This window comes from Carcharodon carcharias, chromosome 19 (assembly GCF_017639515.1).
Source record: "Carcharodon carcharias isolate sCarCar2 chromosome 19, sCarCar2.pri, whole genome shotgun sequence".
NCBI lineage: Eukaryota > Metazoa > Chordata > Chondrichthyes > Lamniformes > Lamnidae > Carcharodon > Carcharodon carcharias.
Genome location: NC_054485.1, coordinates 33,841,392 through 33,868,936, shown reverse-complemented (window position 1 = coordinate 33,868,936; position 27,545 = coordinate 33,841,392). Strand labels below are relative to the sequence as shown.

Sequence of the window (27,545 nt, the reverse complement as noted above, 5' to 3'; positions counted from 1 at the left end):
AAACAACAACAAACTTCCATTTACAATAGGAAGCACTATACTAGAAGCCTGCCCAGGCTAAACTGAATTGACAAGGTTTGGATCAGGGACCTTGACAGAATTGTCATTGTCCTGAGGGATGAAGAGCAATGATGGTCTTACTTTATACATACCCCAGAATGCACAAATCAGATGAACAGGAGAAGTCTCCTCATTCCTTGTGGCGAGCCTCCTATCATACATTTGAGTGAACCAGATGTAGTAACCCAAATAATTGCAACACCAAGTACTACAGCTTCAACCTTAAACCAACAAAGTAAGCCCAAAGCATTTGAGACAATCACTCCTCCAAACTGGAAAAGGGCAAGATCTGGAAGGGTCAAAGCCTCTAGGCCATCTGAATCTGTAAAGTCAGATGTGGGGGAGGTAGGTGAAGAGGTAGTGTCATGACAATATAATAATTTTCATAATATTATTGTAATTTATTGTAAAGGTAGGTTAATAGTAGGGTTTGGATTAGTTTCTGTGTAGGTGTGTCTGTTTGTGGGTTTTAATTGAATTACAGACAGCTGGTCTGGGTGCTTTGATGTATCAGAAGGGAAACTAGGTTTGAAATGCTAAATAACATAAACATGGCTGAAGTTTTAGAATGTGAGGTGTGAAGAACATTTGCATTTTTAGATAAACCCGAGTAGTGAATTTTAAAGAGATGGTAAGGTGTTACACCAAGCCATAAGAGGCAAAGACAAATCATGTATTTATTTTTCCCAAAAGTTACTGATAAAATGACTATGAAAGATTTATATTATGGCAAAAGTAAAGCTGCAAAGATATATTGGAATAATGGGATTTACGTTAAAAAGGGAGAAACATGTATAAAGGAGATGAGGTTATGTGCAAGAAGGTATTCTGAGATATAACAAGTGTGAAAAGCCTCCAGCCTCTATGTACCAAGCTGCTGCCTATAGGAACTGAAGTTAAGAGAATTCATTTTAAATGTCACTGTCCAGGGCCTGTTGAAATATATGTTGTTTTACTGTTGCCTTAACGGAGGTGTAACTGGGAGCTGGATTAATTAGGGGACTTAGGAGTTATCATAGTAATTTGTAGATTCATGTATGTGCTTAAAATCATTTCTTTATTAATAAATTTTTAATTTAGTTATGTAAAAAAACCCTCAAACTCAATGGTTTTATTACTACTGAATTCAAGGCACGCATCACAAAATAAAAATACAAATTGCAAAACAGTTGTGGCAAATTTTTCAAGTTTCCCTCTGGGATTTGAGCAATTCAGCATTTGCCACGTGCTGTGTCATAACAGGTAGCAAGTAGATGTTATTGTAAATACATTCGGGTAAGGACTTAGGGGGAGGTGTAGTATTAGGGTGTTCAGGACTGTAAGGGTTAATGTGGACTGAGGAAACAGTACCACCCACATTATGATGTAGAGAATCACACGGGAGTAGTAGAGTATAATAGTGAGTTTGGTAGAAGTCAGGATGAAGATAGCACCTAGTCAGGACTGTATCTACATTCCTTCTAATTAATATATTATTAATAAACAGTTATTGTTCAACCATATTAGTCTCTAGACCTCTTCATGAGATAACATAAAATCTTACAACATCTACATTCTGAATAAAACTGTCCAGAAACTTCTTCCCCTCCTTAGTCAGTCTCTCCAATTTGCACTCCAGCTCAATGACTCTGGAGACAATTCCTGCAGATGCTGTTTGCTCAAGATGGTTATGCTGTCCACAAACTCCCACACTGCAGTCTAGGCAGAACCTGCTTTGCCATATCTTAGACAAGCCTTATTTTATTTAATTAACTAACCTTTATTCAATTATTTGTAATCTTATCAAGTAGTATAATTACTTAAGCCACAAATTTAAAACAATATACTTTCCTAGTTTAAACTAATGCTCTAGTTTAGAGAGAGAAAATGAACCTTAAAAATAACCAATTTATCCACCTGCTTACTTCTGGGCTTCAGCTCTCAGGTCTCATGGTCACTTGGACCATTCCTTGTTCTGTAAAAGACCAGAACAACATCCCTTCCCAAATTCAAATTCTGTGAGCTAATTAATATATCAAAGCAGTACTTTGTGAGCTGGACTTCATGTTACTTAATTTGTGCGTAAGCAAAACCTGTATTTACACTAGCTGAAGTGCCAAAGACCTGAGTCAGGCCCTGCCTACTAGGTCACCAGTTCTAATTTGCCACCTAAGTGACTAACTGCTGCTGCTGCTGCCACTAGCAGGCAACTTGTTTATCACTGACAAAGACTGATAGATATTACAAGTTAGTTAAAGTTAAATGCTAAATAAAAACTGGACTAGATTTTTGAAAGTCATCAACCCTTCAGATTCCCTCACTCGAATTCCCCGAGTTAAGTAAGAATTCTGTCGCAGAGGTCCTCCCTTGAGCTGGACTTTGCGCTACTTCAAGAGCTTGGCTGAGAAAGTGAACAAAGTTTCCAATAGTACCCAAGTGCACCAGAGTATCTTGGTATAATCATTCATGGATTTTCCCTCTTTCCAGATGGGCAGCCATTTAGTCTTCTCTCTGTTCTTCCCTAATTACAGAGATTTTTTGCAAGAGAACATGGCAATCATCTCTTCTTTGGCATAGTGTAACCGATGATTCAGCCACTGGGTTTTTAATTTGGAAAACTTGATAGTTTATATTAGTCAAGGTGAGAGTCATTAATATGTTCTGTGCTGGAGACTCAGGTCAAGTATAACAGTTAAATATATAAAAACATAAAACCAGAAGACATAGGAGCAGAAGTAAGCCATTCGGCACATCGAGTCTGCCATTCAATGAGATCATGGCTGATCTGATAATCCTCAACTCCACTTTCCTGCCTTCTCCACTTAACCCTTGATTCCCTTACTGATTAAAAATGTCTATCTCCGCCTTGAATATGCTTAACAACCCAGCCCTCTGCGATAAAGAATTCCACAGATTAACTATCCTCGGTTTTAACATAGATTAATGTTCCTTCTACTCTGGCACCACCACATCCCTTCTCCACCAGATAATTTTCCAATTGTCATATTACAGATAATGCAGACACAGAAGCACTCAGTCATGCATGTCCCCTTTCCCATTGCCCCTGTACCAGCCAAACTTCACCTGATATATACTTCAACTCACCCAGAACTCCACCATCTTCATCCCGTTCTACAGAAAGCCCTGCTCATTTATCACTCCTGTCCTTGCTGAACTCTACTGATTCTGTTAATAGATTGATTGCAAATTCCTTGCTCTAGTTTACAAATCCTTCCATAACATTCTCCAAGCACAGAATTCTGTTCACAGCTCCCACTTCCAATTGTGGTTTCCTCTGCTCTAAAATTGGTGGCAGAAACTTAAATCATCTTGAGAAACACTCCCTAAAGCATTTAGCTTGTTAGTGCACCCCATTCCCCTTCAAAAGTTTCCTTGAAATATATTTTCTCATTGTCCCTCAACCAGTTTTACCCTTCGGTCTAATCCTCAAATGTGTAGTCACTTGGGAATTTTTTGCGATGTTAGAGGCATTACATAAATCTAAGTTGTAATTACCCTCATTACTAAATCAAAATCAGCTTTATATTGTAGTGGATTGAGACTGCACAAGCAGATTTTACATAGGATTTTTACAGCTGATAGAGAAGATATCCCATCAGTCTGAGCTGGATTCAACTCAGGTACTAGAGTCAGAGGAGAATCATATAGGACTCGAAACATTAACTCCGTTTCTCTCTCCACAGATGCTGCTAGACCTGAGGTTTTCCAGCATTTTCTGCTTTTATTTCAGGTATTAGGGCTGAAAGGCCAAGTCTAAGATGCTGCACCAGCCCAAACAAAGTTATTAGTATGTTAATTTAGAAGAAAAAGAACACTAAAACCTGTAGGTGTACCACATATGGTATCTGAATGGCAAATTAGTACTGAAGAGACACAATTTTCAGTTTGAACCAGAGAAGCAAGAAATATTGGGAATTGTCTGAACATTAATGTAATTGAAATAAACTTTTATTGAAGTGGACAGTAACACTGAACAAAAAGGTTACATAAAAAATTACAATAGATTTTAGTCGAAGAATCTATAGGATTTTGTTACGGAGTATTTTTTGAGAAACTGTGGATTAGATTTTAATATGTATTAAGACTGGAAACATACCACTGGCTGACAGTGTGGGACAAACCACAAGACGTTGCCAGGATGATGTAATGTTAACGTAAAACTGTTTGTTGGGAAATGATTCTGAATACCTTTTTACTGGCTTGTGAGCACAAGCAGTTGGGAGGGGAAAGAATTGAAGAAATCGTAAACATTTTTAGTAACAAAAGACGACTTGCAGCAAAATTCAAAATTATGACAAAATCAAAATCTCTATTTTGGGGATTACTCCAAGAATACTTTGAATTTAGAATTGCACAATGGCTATGTCTTTATCCAATTTTAAAATTTAGGTTTTTTTTAAAGAAAAACACTTGTAACACATGGCCAGACAACGCACAGAGGTATCATTGTGAACACTTTGAAACTTATTGTCCAATAATATTACTGGATCACAGTAATTTATCAGCTGAGGAAGGACACTTTCTTCTCATTTCATAAGGCCAACATAGTCCCAAAATACTTTCAGAGAAGTTTTACTCAGCAGTCATACAATGTTAAAAATGTACAGCAAAACCTCTGTACAGAATTACATGACCAACTGATTTGCATGTTACTATATAAAATTATAATTTTGGGGAATTTTATTTGAATACTTCATGTGAAAAACAAGAAAATTCAATTCCCTAATTGTATATGGGAAAAAAGGTATTTTGAAAATTCCTCAGTGCTGAAATTGATTGCTAGGATTTGTATGGCAAACCATCTGCCCAGTTACACAAAACTTTGGATCAGACTGTCCACGGACAACAAAATCCAACAAGTCAACTGCAAATACATTTGTATTTTAACAAAAATCAAGTTCACTATTCTTTTTGTTACAAGAATGGACCGAGTTAGAAATTCTTACAAATTATGAACACATTTACAAAAACATGTTGCGCAAATATTAACCCTCTTGAGGACTACAGTAACAATTATGCACCAATATTATGACTGCAATCTATCTTATTCAGAGAATACTTTGAATTTAATAAATGTTCTGAGGCTCTGTGTATTTCTCAACCATAATGTGCATCACTTGTCAGACATCAAAAGCTAGTTTGAAGGCATTATATATTGATGCATACTTAGAAAGCTATAAAGCACAGTTGGGTTGATGAATTTTTAAACTGAATCGTTGATCATTGTCTGCCTGGGTGAAAACTATGAAATACTCAATTATCTGGAGTTTGACAATCTAATGAAGTTCACCAGCCACAAAAATGCAGCCACAGCTTCAGCAATGTAATTACATGGGATGATTCAGTAACATCGCAGTGGAACCCCAGGGGTACTGGGTACTATGATACCACACTGAACATTATGGATAAAAAAAAGTGAGCAATTGCAAACAAAAACAAAACAAATCACAATTCGGTACTCAAGAGGGTTAATACAGAAATTACCTCCTGGTAAATCAGCACTGAACGAGTCAGATATTTCCCAGCTTCATATGAAAACTGGATTGGTATGTAAAAGATACACAACAGGAAACAGAAGGAATGCTGTTTATTCCGCAAATAAGAAAGATCCCAAATTCATCAGTTTCACTTAGGTAATCTATGGGATGATCGTCATACCCTCTCTTCCCTACAGAGCTGTTTCAGGTGACATTAGCAGCCAGATTATTTTGTGTGTGTGTGTGTGTGCGTGTTGGGTCCCAGTGACCTATGATGTAACTGATGCAGCTCTGTCACTGCTTCTGTTTAAACCACAGGCAGAAATGTAGACATAAACCAGTATTATGTTTATTAAAAAGTTTCTTTTTATTATGTGGAAACCTGCACCAATGCAGTTAAGATTTATTACAACGTCAATGGCATGGCACAGAAGCGCATTGATACTGCAACACACCGTGCTATGGACTGGTAAAACATAAATGGCTTGCCATTCCCCACATGGTAAATTCTCAAACTCAGCCATGCAGTCAGGGAAGCATTCAGTCAAGGTCAGGCACTTTTCCAGAGGGAGGGAAAATTCAGCTGGCAAGTCACCCACCAGAGCTGCTCTCCATCTATCTGGATCAAGATTGACCAGAGATCTAGAAAAAGCTCTGCTGGTCATTTTTTTTTTTTGGCTAGGGAATGGTGTATGGTGCAAGGAGCCATAAAAGTGGGAATTTCGTGCTTTCACATGAAAAACTGTTACGTTGCCAGAGAGTTAAATATGACATCATAAGGAAAATGATATTTGATGGCAGTGGAATAAGTTATCCAATGGATTAAATTACCACTTCTTTGACATATAAAGGAAGAGAAATGAATACTGTCATTTGACCTCTCCCACATAGCTCAGTATGGCTTTCTCAATTCCCAGGATATAACATAGCCTCACTGCTGACCTACCATATTGCTGCCAATATCGGGTAAAGGAAAAGATAGATTCCAAGTTTTAGTAACTTGTACCAAAGTTGAACTTGGGACAGGTCCAAAGGTCAACTTTCTGTTTAGTTATAAAAAAAATTAGAAAGAATGTTACACGGCATGAAGCTCATCTGAGGTCACTTTGGAAATTTATGGATTGACATTTGGCCATTTGTGTGGGAGAGTGTTTAATAAAAAGGAAATAAATCGTATAATGGATTTAATATTAAAAAAAAATCAGTGGCCTTCATTATGGTGACTTAGAATACACAATATATCCTGCAATGAGTTCTATGACTGCCTGCACAGACTGCATCACTGCTGGCTTTCAGTTAAAAACTAGTATATTGTGCTGCAAAATCTTCATTATCCCTTAGACATACTAATGCCACAATCACACTTAATGGAATTCATTGATAAAAGCATATGTATTTATCTACTGATGCACTGATGAACCAATGTTTTACATTTTTAAATTAAGATTTCATTTTTTGCAAGATTTGCTTGTGAAGTTCTTGTAACCCTTTAATGAAGGCCAGTGATCTATTCTAAGCAACCTCGACAGCACAGTAACAGATACAACATCCAAAACATTTATAGTTTCAAATTCACACTCATCTCCTCTGAAGAAAAAGGCAATAAGCGATAGCAGTGACCCTCCCTCTAAATGTATAATTGCAACACTAATGCATATTTTACACAGCGGTATGCTAAATATTAGTAATAAATAAGAGTTAACTTTCAGAAATAACCACAAAATAAAGGCTCATTTTATCCATTAAAAATCCAATTTGATAACTGCTATTAAGACAATTTTTGAACATTTTAAAGTGTACTGTCAAGCATGTGCAGCAGATATAATGTAACCAAAAGCAATATTTTCTTTATGCAGCATATGAAGGTTACTGAGGTGCAGTGTTTTTTTAAAATCCTAAGCTTCCTTAAAACAGAACGCTCACCATACACAACCACCAACCACTACTAGTTTTCATTCTTCATATAGTCTTCTCATCTCGGAAGGAAACTGTGCAAGCGTTCTCCTTGAGCTTGACACAAATGGTGCTCTGTGTTAGGCTAACAGGAGGTATGTTTGCTGAGAGATGAGACAGTTTTTCTTTTCTTTCTCTTCATCCCCAGGATATGATTCTTCTTTAATATAAATTGAATGCAAGTGAAGCTGGTGAATTTAAGTTTCAAATAACACTGGAACTCAAACCACCAGAGGGTTGTGAACAGTATTTATGATAAGATTTTAAAAACATCAAATAAATCCCTCTTCATAAAATTCTCATTTAACAAAACATTTTACTCTATTTAGTACAAGCAACGTACAATGAACACATTCTCTTAACTGGTTCCATTTGATTTACTATTCCACATTTCATTTTTCCACCAATGCCATAATTTATATTTTCACAAATTCAACATCTCCTCCTCCTCTACTAATTAAATAAGAAGCTGGCCCAATTTTAAGCTGCTTAAAATTATAAGCTAATAAGAATGCGGATGGGAATAAGTACTTTAACAATTATTTGACTATCCTGTCCAACCTCTCTTCACTATCTTTAATAATCAACAGTTCAGGATGGATGTCAAGGCATTGGTGAGGATACAGATTAGGTTTACCAAGTTTAAATTCACCAGAAAAGGTGCCAAGGGGTATGGGGAGAGAGTGGAAGTATGGCATTGAGATAGAGGATCAGCCATGATCATATTGAATGGTGGAGCAGGGTCGAAGGGCTGAATGACCTACTCCTGCTTCTATTTTCTAGATACCAGGATAAGGGAATTCAGTTACATTGAGAGATTGGAGAAGCAATTGGAGATTGTTCTCCTTAGAGCAAAGCTTAAGGGGAGATTTATGTATAAAATGATGAGGTGGACTGGAAGGACCTACTTCTGTTAACAGAGGTGTAAATAACTTGGAGGGCACAGATTTAAAGTAATTGGTAGAAGTAGAGGGGAGCTGAGGAGTCACTTTTTCACTCAAAGTGTGGTGGGGGGATCTGTCTGAAATTCACTGCCTAAAAGGGTGATAAGAGAGAGAAATTTAAGAAACATTTGGATATGCACTTGAGGTGCCATAACATAAAGGCTGTGGACCAAAGCTGGAAGGTGGGATTAGACTGGATAGGCCTTTTTCATCCGCCATGGACTCAATTGACCTCATGGCCCTCGTGTGCCATAAATCTTCCGATTTTCTATTAAATAGTGTGTTCAAAATCATGAAGGTTTGTTTCTTGTGGTTCGATAACCAGAGGTCATAAGTTTAAAGCAATGGACAAGAGAATTTGAAATAAGAATTATTCCACCTCCCCCCCCAAAACAGAGAAATATACATTATCTGAAAGGGTAGTGGAAGTAGATTCCATAAGAACTTGCAAAAGGCAACTGGAGACATATTTGAAAAGGACTAGTTTGCAGGATTATGGGGTAAAAGATGAGTCGTTAAATAAATTGGACAACTCTTTTAAAGAGCCAACACAGGCATAATGGGGCAAATAGCCTCCTTCTGTGCTATACGATTCTATGATACTAGCGTATTGCACTCTAACTTGGTATAGTCGATTCTTTGCTTTTGTTAAGATTCTTTCACTAACTTTAGAATAGTTTTTTAAAAAAATGGGTCAATCCAGCCAAAATATGATCAAACCATCAAAAATCTAATAGATTCTATTTGCTAATAGAAAATATCATTTCAAAAAATACTTTTTAAGCGCAATTCCAAGGACATACCAAAACAGAGTGGAAAAGGTACCCAGGCAGAGTAAGAAAGCAGTTTGAAATGTTGTGTTTAAAGCTTTGTTAATCATAATCACATCTTATTAACTATTTGGAAACAAGTGGGGGATAGAAAGTTACCCAATTACTACTTCTGTTTCCCTGGAATGAAGAAAAAAACTGCCAGTTTACTTTATAGGGACTCATTAACACACAATTCAATCCAATTGGAACAAATTGTAGAAAACATTAAAATAGGTATTGCAAATAATCTTTTTCTCATCAATTTTCTACCCCTCTCTGTAAAAGCATCAACTTATTGTACCTTGCTCAAATGGGTGTGTGGACCTGGAGACAGGATGCTGGCAAACTGTTCATTCATTGGGAATATTACAGCAGAGCCAGACCCTGTCCTCTTCTGACATTCACACATTTGCACTAACAGCAGAGGACATTGATCAGAAAAAGTAACCCTGCCTGATTTTCCCTTCTTTAATCCACATATACTGAGGCCAAATGTAGTATCCCCATTATATCCCAGCTGATTCCATTCAACAGACAGGCAAAGCAGGTTTGCTCTGGATGGCTCAGCTGCTCACTGTATTACTGGAGGAACGCAAGAGATATTGATATAAGCAAGACCATCTTCAGATGACAGCATTTCTCCTACAGGTATGTCATCAGTGTTAGAAACAAATGCAGTCAATTTCTTTAAGATGGAAGCCTTTGAATGTACTATTCAAAAACAAGTAAATCTTCCAATTTACTGGCTCATCCAGGTTTGTTCCTTTCAATTAGAATTAAGTAGAGTGCAGAAGAACAAATATGTAGTCCTCAGTGAGCAAGTATTGGATTCCTGAAATTCTGGTTCTACCAGTAGGCACACTTAGCAAGTTTGTTAACAGGGTTCCTTCATGTTATTATATCAAATAATAAACATTTTTTTGTTTTTAAATAAAAAACTATTTTATGAATCCATCAGCAGAGATATAGAATGTGAGGAGAGTCAAAATGTATGTATACAGTTACATGTAAATACACGTCCACCATTTCAGAAACTGGAATTAGCCTCCCAGAGCTTCATTTGTTTACTGAAAATATTACCATCTCTAACTTTAAGAGATAAGATGATATAGGCCTAATAATAGGGGCAGAGTGCAATAGGCCACCTATAAAACAAAGCTTTTGTTAAAGTTACAGACAAATTGCCATTATAATATACCGCATGCACTCTGCATCATATCAGTTACACATCATAACACATTAGGCCTGTATAACTTATCCCTCCCTCTAGACATGAAGTTTGGAGGGGAAGGGGTAGAACACAACATTGATGTATAAACATTTACAAAATAGGAAATATTCTCAATCTTGGAGACAGAGTTTAAAGAAATGTAGTCAATTCACAACAATCATAGCTCTTATTCTGTGTCTTTTCTGGTTAGGTTGTGTATTGAGAGTGTTCTTCAAAGCTTTTCATATTATAGTCCCCATCTTGGTCCTGACTTAGAAGAAACTGCCATTAAATACATCAGCTACAGGATACTGTCATATTCTTGGCATTATATAAAACTGTTTCAGCCACATAATGAACAAAAAAAAAATTCTACAGCACCAGCTTCTGTAAAGGCACTTTCTAAGGACTGATCTTCAAAAAAATAATTAAAATGGATCAGCATAAATGCTGAAGCCACCCCTTTCCTATAGCAATAGACCAGTACAAATACCAGATCTGCACCCTCAGTCTGTGCCCATACCAAAACATTACAGGTACAGATACTAGGCCTGTACAGCACAGGTATTCAGTATAATCAGTTCCAGCACTTATTACATATGTAGTGGTAGATATTGCATCAAGTGGTACCAGGTTTGTATTGAGAGATCATTCCAGTACACTAAGACAGATGCTACGCTAGTTAAAGCCCCTATATGACTATAAAGTAGTACTAAGTACTAATAAGTACTAAGGGGTACCAGGATAGATACAGCATGTATTGCTAACTTTCCAGAACCTGTACCTGATTGATACAATTTTAACGTGGTGGTATTGATACAGGCAGTCAATCAGGTTTTCATGTGCATTAATTCTTTTGTTTTTGTGGTGGCTCCCAGTACAGGTTAACAATACACCAGCACTAAAACTTAAATCAGTAGGTAATATTATGAAAAAAATTACAAGGGGCTTGGAAAAAGCTGGCCTGATTCAATTTTTTTATACTGGTCAATCACTACATTCTTCCCTTCACTCTTGTAAATAGGAATCGTGAGCATCTCTTCAATTCCTAGTGCAGTTATTGTCTGACACTGATTAACAAATAGCAGCTATCGGTCTCACTGCCCTCCCAACACTGGTACATAACGACGTTAGTCTGCAAATGCTGTCGGCACTTTATGCAGGCATTCACAAACTGAGTTGATGGGTATGGTACAGGGACACATGCCCCTCCTCACAGAAAACCTCTATTTTACAGATTGATGTTACGGAAACATCTGTCTGACTGATAAATATGCAGTAAAAGGAAGCATTCTGCTTAAATGCTATCAGTTTGTAAAGTTGCAAGAGCAGCATTACATGTACACCATTATTGTACATTGTCTGAAGTAAACAGTGGTGATTTGAATTGTGATCCAGACTTGGCATTGGCTCAATTATATTAGATCATCTATAGAAACCAAATGGAACATGACAAAGGCACCAAGTATTAAAGTCTTGGTGTGGTTTGACTGCAGAACTCTCCTCCCCCTCAAATATAGCTTAAAGGGAACTGATAAGTTGATTTAAAATATGTCGCACGAGTCCACCAAATAGATAAGATTAGCCATAGTAAGTGTTATTAAATCTTAGAATTGCTGAGCTAGTCAGGTCGGAATTTAAAAAAGGTGAATCATTTCAAATTATATACAATTATAATTATGTATCTTGGTGGTGGGGGAAAAAGAATAGATTGTGATGATACATATTCAGACAATCCTAGGTATGGGCACTGCTCCTTTACAATCAAGCAGTGGGGAGTTAGTTGCATTCAAAATGAAAAATACGTTGCTGGGTAGGGGACAGCAAAATATTCTTTGCGGTCAGATTCTGTAGACTTCAAAATGAAGTCTGTCTTCGCTAGAAGTGAGAATCAGAACAAACAATTTATTTTTTTAACCATTTGACTTGGCCGGAGTGGTAAACGAAAGCAGAAGGGTTGTAGCAACCTCCTATACCAGACTAAGAATGGTGGGATTAAAATAGTGAGATGTCATCTCATTTGGAGTGCTTTGGCACAGTTTGATAAATTATTTGCTGATACAGGAGTTTACTTCTAACTGAAGCTCCAGATCGTGGAACATGCTCTGTTAGTTCTTGTGATTGTTGATTTATTTCAAGAGAAGTTGGATAGAGTACATATCAGTGCAATTTAATCACCGTTGGAACAAGTGGACACAATTCGCCAAAATAGTTCACATTTTAAATTTTATGTTCCCTTTGTGATGAATTATTTACTTGACCATCCAACTAGCTGCTGACCCCTCCCTGCAGAGATCAATATAGAGTTCACACAACAAGCCTACATTGGGTGGTTTCTTTCTGTTTTTTCCTTGATGTTCCAGCACATGATTGTTTTGTCCACCTGAACAATTTTTCAGGGACAATGTACTGAAATATTTTATAAAATATTATCTGTCTCCAGTGAATATAGTGATACACCTGCACCTATTGACTTAGAACCATCTGATGGCTTTTGTGGTTTCTCAGCTATTTAGTGAGGGATTTGAAAGTGAAGTGCAATCCATAGCAGAATGTTGACAGGATCTATATACATTGCAAGAGTGAAATTATCATGTATACAACTTTAATTCTTCAGTTACCAGTGTATTCAATGTAGCATCTGGAGGACATGTGAGGGCAATGATTTTAATAGTCCTAGCCAGAACAATGCCCTGCCACCCACCCCACCATTGTTTCATGAAGAGAATCACATTCATATAGAATATTAACACCAACAAATGTGTTCCAAAGAAAAAAATGTCCTCAAAAGCAGACTTCTGCAGAAGATGTTTCCAAAAAGATTCCCCTGAATTGGGTACCCCCTTGACTAAAATCAATCCTTGACATGATCTATAGAAACCAAGTAGATATGGCTGCTCGTTCACAAAACAAAATTATTTGAGCAACATGCCATGACCACATATTTGTGGAGCTCACAAAAAAGAACCAATAGCATCTATTTATAAAAGGAACAGTAAAAGTGAAACCCCGTGAGATATTTTTAAGATCTTCCAGACAACTATGTACATCGAGAGCTGTAACCAATCTGCACATGAAAGACAATATAAAGGAAATACAGATTCCTTTAACTTTGTATAGTACTACACCTGTATACACTGAGATTGGTGGTGAAATCAGCACCATTGAAATCTAGACTTTAAAAAAATTCAAAGATGGATCAATTTAAAGCTTCTCCTCATGCAAAGCACTTTTTATTCCACAGGAAACAGCTAATCAAAACTTTATTTTTGTTATTTGTGCTTTTTCCTGTGTACCATGCAGCCCTCCTGTAAAGTCCAGAATGGAAGATCGATTTAAAAAAAGAGTCCTGTTAATTTTAATTTGCTGTTCCAAATTAATAAAACTGTAAGAGTTTTCTATCAATTCAGTTTGGTTTAATCTGATTGTAGTTCATCACAATGGAGGGGTGGAAGGAATGAAGACAAACCTGATAGGCTTTTCATATTTCCTTACTGTGAGCATGCCTGAAGAATCAGTTTTGACAAAATAAAAACTACATTCCTTTTTAAAACTGGAGTATCCATTGAAAGCTTGCATGTCAGACTGAGAGTATTAGCCCTTATCATATTTGAGGTAAGGGTGGAATAAATTGAAAAATATTTTAGTTTGCTTTAAAATCAAATGACAATGAACCTGCTTTTTGTGGAAGGGGAGGAAAATTCTGCAGTTTCTTCCTTGTTTCCATAAAGTTCTAGTTACTTTTTATTCTGTAAAAGTACAAATTTTTCACATGGAGGAGAGGCTGTTTTGTAGGGCTGGGACACAAGCAATGCCCATCCATCAAGGCTGCAGCATTTTGTATATTGCGGTTCGAGCCAGTGCAATGACAACCGTTAGATAAAATATGCAGTTCATGAGGTTTTACAAAGTGCAAACAACGTCATGAGATTTGTATCAATGAAACAAGTCAAACTTTTATGAAAAATCTCCAAATAAAAAAATTGGTATAGTATCTTAAAATGGAATGACTGAAATAAAACAAAAATATTTGAAAAAAATTCACATTTCAGTGATCAGATGTGTAAATTAAATAATGTCCCAATAAACTAACATTAAAACGTCCCAGCCCTACTTTTTTTTTTGCATTCAACTTTTTTTTTCTTATTAAAACTGATAAGGTTCTGAAGTGCGGAGGTGTCCACTCTCCCACGGTTATAGTGGTACAACTGCTGCTCCAGTACAGCGTAGGACACGGGCTTTCTTACCAACCGCTTATTGCACTAACGGTAGCAATGTTCTGTCAGTATACAACACGGTTACATTCCAGAACTAAATAAAATTGATGCTACTATATTTTTTTTAATGTAAATTCATATTAAATTAAGCATTAATTTTTTTCTAATAAATATAAGGATGCTAAAACAAAAAAAATGAAGTCACATTTAGTTGTGAGCTAGCAAGTAAACAATAAAAGAAACAGCAAAAAAGTTTCTACATTAAACAGAGCCCCCAAATCTTGGAATTTTCAAAAGTTACTCTCACACCATCATTGTTTAAGCTCATCCAAGTCCTGGATTTTATCTTCTATGTATAAAATTCCACTGCTCTGGTTACGAAGCTTGGCCATAACTAGTAGCTATGCTCAATAGTCAGTTGACTTAATTGATTACCAGTAAACGGAATTTGAACAGTGGCACAGTGGAGGTGTGACTTCTTGGATCTCAAGAAGCACTGGTAGGAACTCCTTAGAGGATAACTTTTCAAAATGTCTTCCTCTTCCACACCAACCTCCCCACCCTCCCAAGTTGAGGACTCAGTGAATGGCTGGATTTCTGATCTAATTAGTGACTACTTTTGAGATCCAAGGTTTGTGGAACATTTTTCTTTGTTCCGTTTTCATGTTGCTTGATAAAGATGAGTTTTGTGCTGCCAAACACTGAGGTAAAGGCAAAAAGGAAACTATAGTGAAAAAGGAAAAAAGGAAAGACACAGACATGAGGTCTGACGGAGCACACGCGCACACACATACACGCACACACACAGAGCAGTTGGCTGGTTTCATATTGCATAATAGTGCTATGATCTTCGTAGGTAAACAATCCCTTTCCGTCAGTTTATGAAACTATTGTCTCCGCACAGTGAAAGTTACAGTATGGCTGGAGACTTTGCCCGTAAACTGACCCCACTGGAAATGTAGGCTGCAATCTTCAGTTCCTTCTGGAAAGAAATTCCCAAACTCAAGCGAAGTACATTGTGCGTAAGGTGTCCTGGTGGATCTGCACAGCCTTGGCAAGAGCCTGTGGGTCACGTCCATTACTCTGTCCAGAAATGTGACTGCCTTCAGCGCTGTGAATAATTGGAGAAAGATGGTCAGAACCAGACAAACTTTGACTTCAATAGCTGTATTTTTCCTGGAATTTATTAACAAAGGACATGATAAATAATATTCATGTCCAGACAGAATATAGTTACTGTCTTAAAGTCTAACGTCTACTTGTGTACGTTATTGATCTAGGTATTGTTGACACAGTTTACGTAAGCAGTGTTGTAAAAATCTATTGTGAAAGATTAATTCTCCCCACAAAATTTTGTATAATTCCTATGTGTGGATAGACAAGGCGTTTCCTCATTTGAAGCATGCTTTGTCATCAGTATATTTTTGGACTTCACACTGGTATTGTGAAATATTAGATGAACCCAATCACACTTCAGTAAAAAAAAATTTTGCTGAAGGTTTTCCGTTACTTTTGGAAGGTGAAAAGTATAGTAATGAAAAGAAAAAGGACTGCAAACAAAAATGTAAGGTGTAGAGAAACAGTAGTTACATATAGTAGAAAAAAATTCTTGAGAAGTGTCTCTCAGATATCCTCTATTTTCCAATTTTACTCGTTGAACATAAGTCTTAAACATGATACTTTGATTTTTAATGTTTGACAATGTGTGACCTGAGTATTATTATTGGAAACGAAGGTTTAAAGATACCGTGAAAACAACATCACCTGTTCTTCCTCTTCTCCAATATCATCCTCCTTCACCTTGGTCTAGTTTCATCTCAACACTAAGCCTGTTTCAACTGAGTATCAGTTTGTCTTTGCTTACATGAGCATTGCCATGGTGAGCAGTCAAAAGGGTTTTTTGGAATAATTTACAAAATTTTCAAATGAATAATTTCTTCCAGTTGAAGGATGAACAATTAAGCTAAATTTTACATTGCGACAGCAAAGTCTTTTTTTTAAAACAAAAGGTTTGTGTGGATTTTATCTTGTGGGAGTTTCATACTTGTGAAAACTCCCGAGCCAATTCATAGTCAGAATTTATTGTCTACTGCTTCTTTTATCGACCTGAGAAAAATCTACACTTATGTACCAGGGTAACAATAGCAGAATACTCATCAAACAGTCACAACATATAGTCCTACTTACCTGTCATGCTCTTTGTCCACCAGGTGGTACCTTGCTCTAAATGCCACCAGATGTGCATAATAGGCTGGTGCTGGGATAGAAACAGAGCGTGTGCAGCGCACATAAGTGTGACATAGCTGATAGGTAAGGAGCTGAAGTTCATCTGCAGAGAAGCAGTTGTCATCCCACAAAACGTGATAATGTGAGGGACGACTCGTACCCTGAAACAGAAATAATAATGTTGGCAAAACTTTTTAATTAGATCACTCTCTCATAAATTTACTTACTTTCATCTAGGCAGTCCCCTTTAGCTGGCATAGTAGTGTGGTTCAAGTTGCAAACTGGTAAAAATTTAAAAAGGGGTTATATATACTAAATAGTAAACTTTTAAGAGGAGTCAAGAGGTCTAGAGTTGTAACTGTACAGTATTCAAAAGCAGAAGTTAATAAAACCAGAAAGTTGGGATCCTCTATTATAAAGAGAAAATGAATTTAAGCACAAAAACAAAGCATTAATGCCAAACATATTCAAATGACTAACAAAAATAACCAATTTCCAGGTGCCCATATTGAATGGCGTGAAGGCCATTAACAGATACAAAGTAAAAGTTTACACCAGAGAGAAGTTCTGAAATAAGAGAAATTGGAGCACTTTTCACTATAACAGAAATGATTAAGAGATTTGATAGAGACAGTCAGTATGTATATACAAAATTAATAAGCATTCTGAGAAGGCAAATACAGAGAAATTAGTTACACTGGTCAGTAACTGAAGGATGTACATTGAAGAAATTTTAGAGGGCTGTTAGGTACAGTGGTAAAAACAGAACTTATAATAGCTGTGAATTTGAGAAGAATTTAAAGGGTATGGGAAAAGGTTGCGTGATAGGGGTAAGTTGGGTTTTGCAAAGAGCCAGCACTGCCATGATAGATCACATGGCCTCCTACGTTGCAAAATTCTATGATCAGCAAGATGTTTATGCAAAAATTGTGACAGATATAGGGGTAGCTTTATTACATTTCTTTATTACATTATAAAACAACAACTTGCACTTACTGTCTTTAACACAGTAAAAGATCTCAAGGTTATCAGACAAAATTTAACACCAAACCACGAGATATTTGGACATGTGATCAAAAACTTGGTCAAAGAGGTATGTTTTAAGGAACATCTTAAAAGATACAGAAGTGATGTTGAGGGAGAGAATTCCAGAGCTTAGGGTCTAGGAAGTTGAAAGCCTGCCATGAGAAACTGGGGATGCTCAAGATGTCAGAAGTGGAAGAATGCAGAGTTTTCAAAGAGTTGTAGGAGGTTATAGAGCTTGGGAGGGGTTAGGCTATGGAAAGATTTGAAGAGAAGAATGAGAATTTTAAATTTAAAGTGTTGCTGAACTGGCAGTCAACACAATCCAGTAAGCACAGAGGCGATGGGTGAGCAGGACTCGGTGCATGCAAAGATATGGGTAAAGTTTTGCGTGAGATCCTAAATCCACTTCACTCCAGATCAGTAATGAGACATGATATTCAACCTGTTGCAGCTGTAATCATCCCATGGGTTTGCTTAACAATACTGTCACCCTTAAGTAAGGCTGATCTGCATTTATATAGCACCTTATTATGTAATTAAAATGTCTCAAATAGACAATAAGTTATTCTTGAAGCAGACTGACATGTAAATATGGCAGTAATTTTTCACAAAATCATCCCACAAATAGCAAGAGATCACTAGTTTATCTGCTTTGGTTATAATTCAGACGAATAATTGACAAATCACCAATGAACTCCTTGCTCTTCAAATTGTATGATGGCATATTTAAGCTGCAGGTGAAAAGTTTAATCATTGTCTCGTCCATGGTGTCAGATAATCCAAAGACTAAAACTAATGCATAACGGGTTAACTGGTTGCTTAAGATACCAGTCACCATCTATCAGAATGGTTACAACACAGAAGGCCATTCTGCCTGTCATGTCCATGCTGGCGCTCTCTCAGAAGTTCTTAGCTAGTCTTATTCCTCTGCCTTTTTCCTCTAGCCCTGCAATTTCTTTCTCTTCAGATAATTATCCAATTCCCCTTTGAAAGTCACAATTAAAGATGATATTCCCCATGAAGACATCCAAGACCTGTGAAAAAATTGTTGTAATTTTTTAGGGCTTGTTCAGCAGTCAATGGCTTTGTGCCATGAAAAACACTGCAAAACTCTTCTGGCACATGGAGGTTCACTAGTCTAGTCCAAGCTTTTGACTGGTTTCAGCTGAGATGAGTGGATTTTACTTTGAGTCTGCTGTTGGGAATGAAAATCTTCTTTCTTCCCATTACATTGGGCTCCTAGCTTCGTTTGCCCTCTTGGGGTGAGCACTGTTCCATCATATAGCCTCAACTTTACCTCCAACGGCTTCATTTTTGGGTCACCATCTTGAGCAACTTCACAGGTCTGCGAAGCTTATGATGTTACACATAGCATCAGTGTCTATCTTGACATTTCATATTGACTACCTGCTCTCCTTCTATAGTCATTATTCCATTAGTCAGAAATCATTTTTTGCTTTGAGACTTGAGGGTGCTGACCTGCTCTAGGGTATAGAGTGATTCGTCAGGTTCATCATATGACATCTCTCCTGCAACCATCTTTATGGGCTTGCTTTTCTTCTTTCCAGCAAATCACTTGCGTGCAAAGTGATTCACCTTTTTGCAGTTAGAACACTGCTTTCTGCACGCTGGACATGCTTCCTTTTCTTCTGTGAGATGTACGCCACAATATTTATAATCAGTATGCTGGCCTTGATCTTTCTGCTTGCCCTTTTGTAAATAGTTTTTCCTTTTCTCCATCGTTTTGTGTTTGGAAGGCCTGAACTGCCTCTCAGCAGAGTGCAAAGCCTTGTCAGTTCTCTCATTAATAATTCTCTGCAGCTGATGATTGACCACTTCAGAGGTTCTGCATATGTTGATAGCTTTCTTGAGAGTAAGTTTCACTTCTCTCAGCAGTGTGCTCTCATGGCAGGATCTCTTGTTCCTAAGACAATCTTATCTCTGATCAGGTCATCCTTCAGTTGCTTAAACTCTCAAGATTCAGCTCAGCATATCAATGCAAACACAAACTGATCAATGTTCTGCCCCTCTTCCCAAGTTCTTGTATTGAACATGTAGCATTCATAATTAATATCAGTAGAGGGCTCAAAGTGGGTTCTTAAGGCCTCCAAAATTTCACAAGACTGGCTTTACTGCTCCTTAGTGAGGTCTAGGTTGCAATAAAGCTTGTAGCATTCCTTCCCCACCATCGATAAATGAGTTGCTACTCTCATTTGTTCAGGTTTCTTGTTTAACTCTGTGGCAATTTCACATTTTTTCCATTGATTCTGGAAGAATATCCAATTTATTTTCAGATCTGCCTTCATGCCCATGGAAACAGGTACTGGAATATTCAAACCATATTGACTTACCCAATTACCAATGTCCTGTACAAAGTTGCAGACTGAAGTTTTAATTATTCTCTGCTGTTTATTGCAACCATCAAAATCCACTCAATTTCAGCTGCACACTGCTGACATCATGTTCCAAGTGGTGGATGAAATGGCTTCTGCTCCCAAGTTTTTATACACTAAGAGGTTACATGACTATGGCAAGTCTATGGCCACATTGCACAAAGGCATTTCACCAAACATTCAACGATTTTGCACATGTATCCCTAGGTTCCTCTGCTCCTGCATTCCATTTAGAATTGTATCCTTCATTTTATACTTTCCTCATTCTTCCTACCAAAGTGTATCACTTCATATTTCTATGGATTAAATTTCATCCGTGACATGTCTGCCCATTCCCACCAGTCTAGTCCTCTTGAGGTATATCACTCCCCTCCTCACAGTTCACAGTACTTAAAAGTTTTGTGTCATCTGAAAATTTTGAAATTCTGCCCTGTACATCCAAGCCAAAGTAATTAATACATATCATGTCCTAATACCAACCACCCCTGGGGAACCCCAATGCATATTTTCCTCTAGACTGAAAAAAAATCTTTCACCACTACTCTGTTTCTTGGTACATAGCCAAAATTTCATCCATGTCCCTTTTATTCCATGGGCTTCAACTTTGCTGACCTGTCGTTATATGTCACTTTAAAAAACGCTTTTGGAAGTCCATGTACACCATTGCAACCATATTACCCTCTTCAACCCTCTTTGTTCTTTCATCAAAAAACTCAATCAAATTAGTTAAACACAATTTGCCTTTAACAAATCCATGCTGGCTTCTCTTAAGCAGTCCACATTTGTCCAAGTGACTGTTTAATTTGGTCCTGGATTATAAACCTAGACAGATATTTCAATGAATAAGGCACTATGAATATAGCACTATTTTCAGGAACAACGAGTTCTCTTGGTGTCCTGGCCAATATTTGCAATTAAAAACAGGTTATCTGGTTATTTAATGCATTGCCATTTGTGGGAACATGCCGTGTGCAAATTGGCTGCCGCATTTCTTTACTACGTCACGACGCATTGGGGATAGTACACTGTAACATCAAGCCCTATTGTTTCCCGAGCTGCGACAAATGTGAAAAGTTTGGTCAAACCACCAGATTGCCCCAATTCTACCTAACTGTTTAATTTAGGTTAACAGAATATGAGCACCAAGTTTGTAAACTTAATAAGAAAATAACTGTTTGTTGACCAAACTGCCATTAACCAGTGGCAAAAGAAAGAAATATGAACTGCTAATTTCTAACTCTATAACTTAAACTCTACCCCTTCTTAAATCCCTATACACACCCACATACAAGACAAAAAAGATACACAAGAACATTGATTTTAAGGGTGGGATAAAAATAGCTCAATAGCACTGATTCTGGAGACAGGATTTGATGGGTTGATTTTGATCGATGTCTTCCAAATTCCTTTCAGTTCTTGTTGATGACACAAGGTGGTCTTCCAGCATTTTCAGTATTTGGTTCACTGGTTCAGCCCTTGCCTTTCAATGTCTCTAACAGTGACTTTATCCTTTGCTTCTTGACAGAGGTTTTCAGAGAGAGAGCAGATTATAGAGATATGAGGAGAAAAAGCCAGCTAGCTATTATTGCGGAATTACCGTAATCTTCTACACTGAGGAGAAAGAGGTTTTAGATCTTTTTCTTTTCAAGCTAGGAGCTATTCTGCTGCATTTGCCCTCACACAAAACCTGGTCACCTGCCAATTAAAATGTTGTTGCCAGGCAGCTCCCTTGGTCCAGGACTCCTTTCCAGAACCATCCTGTCTTTCATGGCACACTCTGTTCCAGGGCTGCAACATTGTATATATCTCTTATCATGTTCCAGTGGACATGGCTTTCAAACTTCATCCATTGTAATTTTAATCCACAGTCCAACAGAAAATAAAAAGATATGTTCTTTACAACAGTCCAACAAAACAAGATATGTTCCTTACAGCCATAAAAGTGACTGCAGTTCAAAAGTATTTAATTTGGCTGTAAAGCACTTTTTGATAATATAAATAAAACTTATTTCCTTTCTTGGTAAAAGGAAATCCACAGGAAACTATGAGGATATGAGGGACAAGTTGGCAATGGCGGGTTGGGAAAATACACTAAAAAAAATTGACAGTAGACAGACAATGGCTAGTATTTAAAGAAGTATTAATGATCTACAGCAAATATACATTCCTCTAAGACACAAAAACCCAACAGGAAAGGTGAATCAACTGTGGCTAAGAAAAGAAGTTAAAGATTGAATTAAGTCAAAGGAAGTGGCTTATAAGGTTGCCAGAAAAAAAATTGGTGAGCCTGAAGGTTGGGAGCTAATAATGAAAGGGAAAAGAGAATACGAATGTAAATCAGTGAGAAACAAAGGCAGACTGTAAAAGCTTCTTTAGGTATGTGAAAACAAAAAGGTTAGCAAGGACAATTTTGGGTCCATTGCACATGGAGACAGAAGAATTTATAATGGACAATAGGGAAATGGCAGAGAAACTAAACAATTACTGTCTGTCTGCTTTCATGGAGAAAGATACAGAAAATCTCCCAGAAATACTAGGGAACCAAGGGGCTTGTGGAAATTAAGAACTGAAAGATATTAGTATTAATAAAGAGGTAGTACTCAAAAAATTAATTGGATTAAAGTTTGCTAAATCGCCTGGACCTGATGAGCTACATCCCGGGAGGTGACTATAGAGATATTGAATGCATTGATGGTCATCTTCCAAAATTTTAGAAATTTTGGAAAGGTTCCTGCAGACTGGAAAATAGCAAATGTAACCTCACTATTTAAGAATGGAGGGAGAGAGAGAGAGATGAACTACAGGCCTGTTAGTTTGATGTCAGAAGTAGGGAAAACGTTAGAATCTAGTACAAAGGATGTGATAACTAGACACTTGGAAAGTAACGATATGATTGGGCAGAGTCAACATGGATTTATGAATAGGAAATCATGTTTGACCAACAGATGGCAGGCTGTTACTAGTGGGGTACCACAAGGATTGGTGCCACAGCTATTCACAATCTGTATAAATGTTTTGGATGTGATGATCAAATGTAATATTTCCAAATTTGATGACACAAAACTAAGTGGGAATGTAAATTGTGAGAAGGATACAAGGAGGCTTCAAGGGGACTTGGATAAGCTAAGTGAATGGGCAAGAACATGGCAGATGGAATATAATGTGAAAATGTGAGAAGTTATCCACGTTGGTAGAAAAAACAGAAAGGTGGAATATTTCTTAAATGGTGAGATGTTGAGAAGTGTTAATGTCCAAAAGGACCTGGTCGCCCTTGTTCATGAGTCACTAAAAGCTAGCATGTAGGTGCAGCAAGCAATTAGGAAGGCAAATGGTATGTTGGCATTCAGCACAAAGATATTTGAGTACAGGAGTAAAGATTCCTATGAACGAATAAATCAAATGTCTTGCTGCAATTGTACAGAGCCTTGGTGAGACTACACCTGGAGTATTGTGTACAGTTCCTTATCTAAGGAAGGATATACTTGCCATGGAAGGAGTGCAACTGAAGTTCACCAGACTAATCCCTGGGATGGCAGGATTGTCTCACGAGGAGACATTGTGGAAACTGGGCCTGTATCCTCTAGGGTTTTGAAGAATGAGAGGTGATCTTATAGACATTTACAAAATTCTTTCAAGGTGTGACAGGATTGATGTAGAAAGGATATTTCCCATGGCTGGTGAATCTAGAACCAGAGGACACAGTCTCAGAATAAGGGGCAGGTCATTGAGAAGGAATTTCTTCAATCAGAGGGTGGTGAATCTTTAGAACTCTCTACCCCAGAGAATTGTGTAAGCTTGATTGTTGAGCATGTTTAAGGCAGAATTCAGTAGATTTCTGTATTTATTAATTCATTTACAGTATGTGAGCATCGTTGGCTTGGCCAGCATTTATTGCCCATCACTAATTGCCCTTGAGAAGGTGGTGGTGAGCTGCCTTCTTGAACCGCTGCAGTCCCTGTGGTGTAGGTACACCCATAGTGCCATTAGGGGGAGCTCCAGGGATTATGGGGATAACACAGGAAAGTGGCGTTGAGGTAGACGATCAGCCATGATCTAATTGAATGGCAGGACAGGTTTGAAGGCCTAATTGCTTACTCCTGCTCCTACATTCCCAGTATCAAGCTTTGCTCAGATACAATCCCTTTTGGCCTTCAGTGTTCAATAAGTTACTCCAGAAGGAGTTCCCTTTTGAGGATCACAAAGGGAAAAAGAAAACTACGAGAGTTTACTCAAACGAAGAATTTTATTGTGCAGCAACTGCACTGTTTTATGATAGACAGCAGGATGTGTTTGTCAACTGCTTTGTTCTCTAGTTATTTATTTATCCTCCCTCTTAGCTGAATAGATACTTGTAAACCTGGGAAAAATTCAGATAAGTTCTTCCACACACTTCTCATCTTATCTCCCCATATTACAAATATTAAGTTATTCAGCTTTCATTCAATACCTGTATCCCAGCGTGGCTGCAGAGATAAAAATCGAATTCATATGGGTGGGTGATGTCTGTGTCCACGGTTGTTCCTGCTGGAATATTTCCACTTCTCCCAACCTTTCAGACAGAGAGAATAAACAAAATAAATCTCATTATGCAGCATCAAATATTACACACAAGTTCATATTTGGTTCCCTATAAGGGTAACCTGCTGAATTTAATGGCCACTTGAAGAGACAGCTCGTGTTACACAATTCCCCAAACCAAATGGATCACAGGTGATTTAGGTGCCAGTTCTTACCCTCTCATTCTTATCAGCACAGAACAGTCGAGTATGGTGACGTTTTTGCACAACTATATACGTGATGCCAGGCTGATAGTCCTTTTCCAGGCTGATACAGGCTTCTCGAATTGCCAATAGCTCACAGTACAATACCTACAGCACAAAAGCAAACAAAGTATGATTGATGGGAAATGTCCTGCTAAATCTAGTCCAGATTTGCAAGAATACCAAACTTCAAAGGGAACAAACATTTATACTGCATGAGAAGAGGATGCTGATTGGTTGGCAAGTGGACTCTGATTAATAGAGACATTGCCATGGAGAATGCACCAAGGAATAATTAACTTTTAAGCTTTTGTTTAAATTCAAATCAGGCAGGTCGAGAGAAGGAGAGAGATCCTCTATCCACAGGGAATTAGAGGACCCTCCAGTCTGATTGGCCAAGGCATTGCCATGGGGAATGAACCAGGGAATGGCTGTTTGTTCCAAAGTAGAGTATTATTGGAATTGAAACATTAACTCTGTTTCTCTCTCCACAAATGCTGACAGACCTGCTGAGTTTTTCCAGCACTTTGTTTTTATTTCAAATCTTCAGCATTATAGTTTTTTGCTTTTATTGTATGGCTGTCCAAGCTTTTGTTTAGTTGAGAAAGGTGCAATACGTGGACATGTTCTCTGTTTGCAAAGGACAGGGCCCTGTGTGTGAATATATGTAGCTCCAAGCACATGTAAATGAGCCACACTGCAAGCCCGACTGATAATCTTAAATTGGCTGTTAGTGCATTTCTAAACACAGTCCTATTCCCTGCTGCATTCTCCATGGCCACACCTCTACCAATCAGTTTTTTCAGCAATATTTAAATCTAGTCTCTCCATAAAGATCAAGGATACTGCTACCATTCAGCTAACATCATGGCCTGATTTCAGTCAGGAGGTATGTACGGTAAGAGGTGTGGGGGCGGGCTGGGGTGACGCTGTTGTGAGGTTGGGAAGAATTGCAGGGATAATTTAAATTTGTTTTCTTGTCCATAGGCAGCCTGATTGACAGAATGGAGAGTTTTTGGGTGGGAACCTTTCAGAGAAGCTAGGTTGGGAAAGTGAGGCACCGTTGTGCTGCAGCAGCAAAGGGTTGTCCCATGGTGGTTGGGTAGTGTCTTGATCATGAGCAGAGGGTCCCTCGGGAGATCATGGCCTGGATGTTCTTGACAGCGGGGATAAAATGGGATTGGGTGGGATGAGGAGATGGAAACAAACAAATCACCTGCATTTGGTGGGGTAGCAGGAGTTATTAAGTAGCCTGTTGGGCTTGGAGGAAGTACCTCTGCTCTTTTTAGCCCATTCTATAAAAGGTATTTGCCTCATGGATTCAACCCTTCTTCCCTCCTTTAAGCTGTTGAATTTCCCAATGCCCAAGAAACCCTGTCAGTTGTTAACTTTAGGATGACTGTTTTAATGAAAGCATTCAGCATCATTATATTTAAATGAGCAAACCGATTCCTGTGAGCAGGGCCTGCCCCTTGCCCCACCTCCAATAAAACCAGATGTGAGCAGGTTCTGTTCTTGTTCCAGATTTTTTGCATTTTTGGGAGTTAAGGTTCAGCTCCATGGGTGGAAAAAGGATTGCACTTCTTCATCCCAGCAGCAAACTGGCAGAGTGAAGTATTCAGTATAACTTTGCTATCACAAGGTTATCTTCAGACTTCTGGTGCTAGCTACAGCCCAGGATTTTCAAAACATAATGACAGAAAAGTAGCACAATGTGTCCTGAATTGGTTACAGCTAAGTTTGCAAATATAACCGGAATATATTTTTGCCACTCTGAAGTTTGCATTCAATTAGTTTTGAACACAGGATACAATTGAGTAAGATTATCCACAAACTGCACTGACCTGACGGAATTGCCCCTCAGAAACACCATCACGGTAAAATATAATTCGTGTGGGTTTAAAACGAGTTGATTTGTAAAACTGGATGAGAAGTTCTCGAACCATTGAAGCCAGGTCTTGAATGATCTCCTGTCGAGGTCTCTGAACACGCACAGTGGCGCAGTAACGACTAGGGTGGGCATCCATACTGCCTACAACCTAGAATAGCAATCCGACGTAACAATCAGAAAAAGCAATAGCATCAATAGCCTAGAATAGTATGTGGGCTGATCAACAACTGATATTCTGTTTATGAACAATGCTAGGGGGGCTGAAAAATGAAAAGCTTCTGATAGGCAGATTTGCATATACAGGAATGGTGATACCAGCGTCAAGTTAGACAGAACATTAGGCTGCCTTTCCACTAAAATGTAAAAGTTGGAGAGAGGTGAATTTTTCTTTTCGCCAAGAGTAAAGTGACTATGTCAAAGGTAAACTTTTCCGCCTTGATCTGTCTGCTGTCATTGACACAGCTGACCACATCATTCTTTTCCAATGGGAGACGGTGGTGTAGTAGTATTGTCACTGGACTAGTAACCCAGATACTCAGGGTAATGCTCTGGTAGATGGCGAAATTTGAATTGAAT

General features: G+C 37.9%; 1 protein-coding gene across 4 annotated transcripts in view; it reads right to left on the bottom strand.

Annotated features, from left to right (window-relative positions):
* Positions 1-3,992: 3,992 nt before the first annotated feature.
* Positions 3,993-27,545, bottom strand: part of LOC121291918 (protein argonaute-3) — a 162,247-nt gene continuing 138,694 nt past the window's right edge. For all 4 annotated transcript variants that reach the window (XM_041213584.1, XM_041213585.1, XM_041213586.1 and 1 more), the window contains 5 exons: positions 26,923-27,117; positions 25,052-25,186; positions 24,766-24,867; positions 16,861-17,060; positions 3,993-15,784 (listed from right to left, as the gene is read on the bottom strand). In XM_041213584.1, coding sequence (XP_041069518.1) covers positions 15,676-15,784; positions 16,861-17,060; positions 24,766-24,867; positions 25,052-25,186; positions 26,923-27,117 — 741 coding nt within the window. In that variant the 3' untranslated portion in view covers positions 3,993-15,675. The remainder of the gene's footprint in view (positions 15,785-16,860; positions 17,061-24,765; positions 24,868-25,051; positions 25,187-26,922; positions 27,118-27,545) is intronic.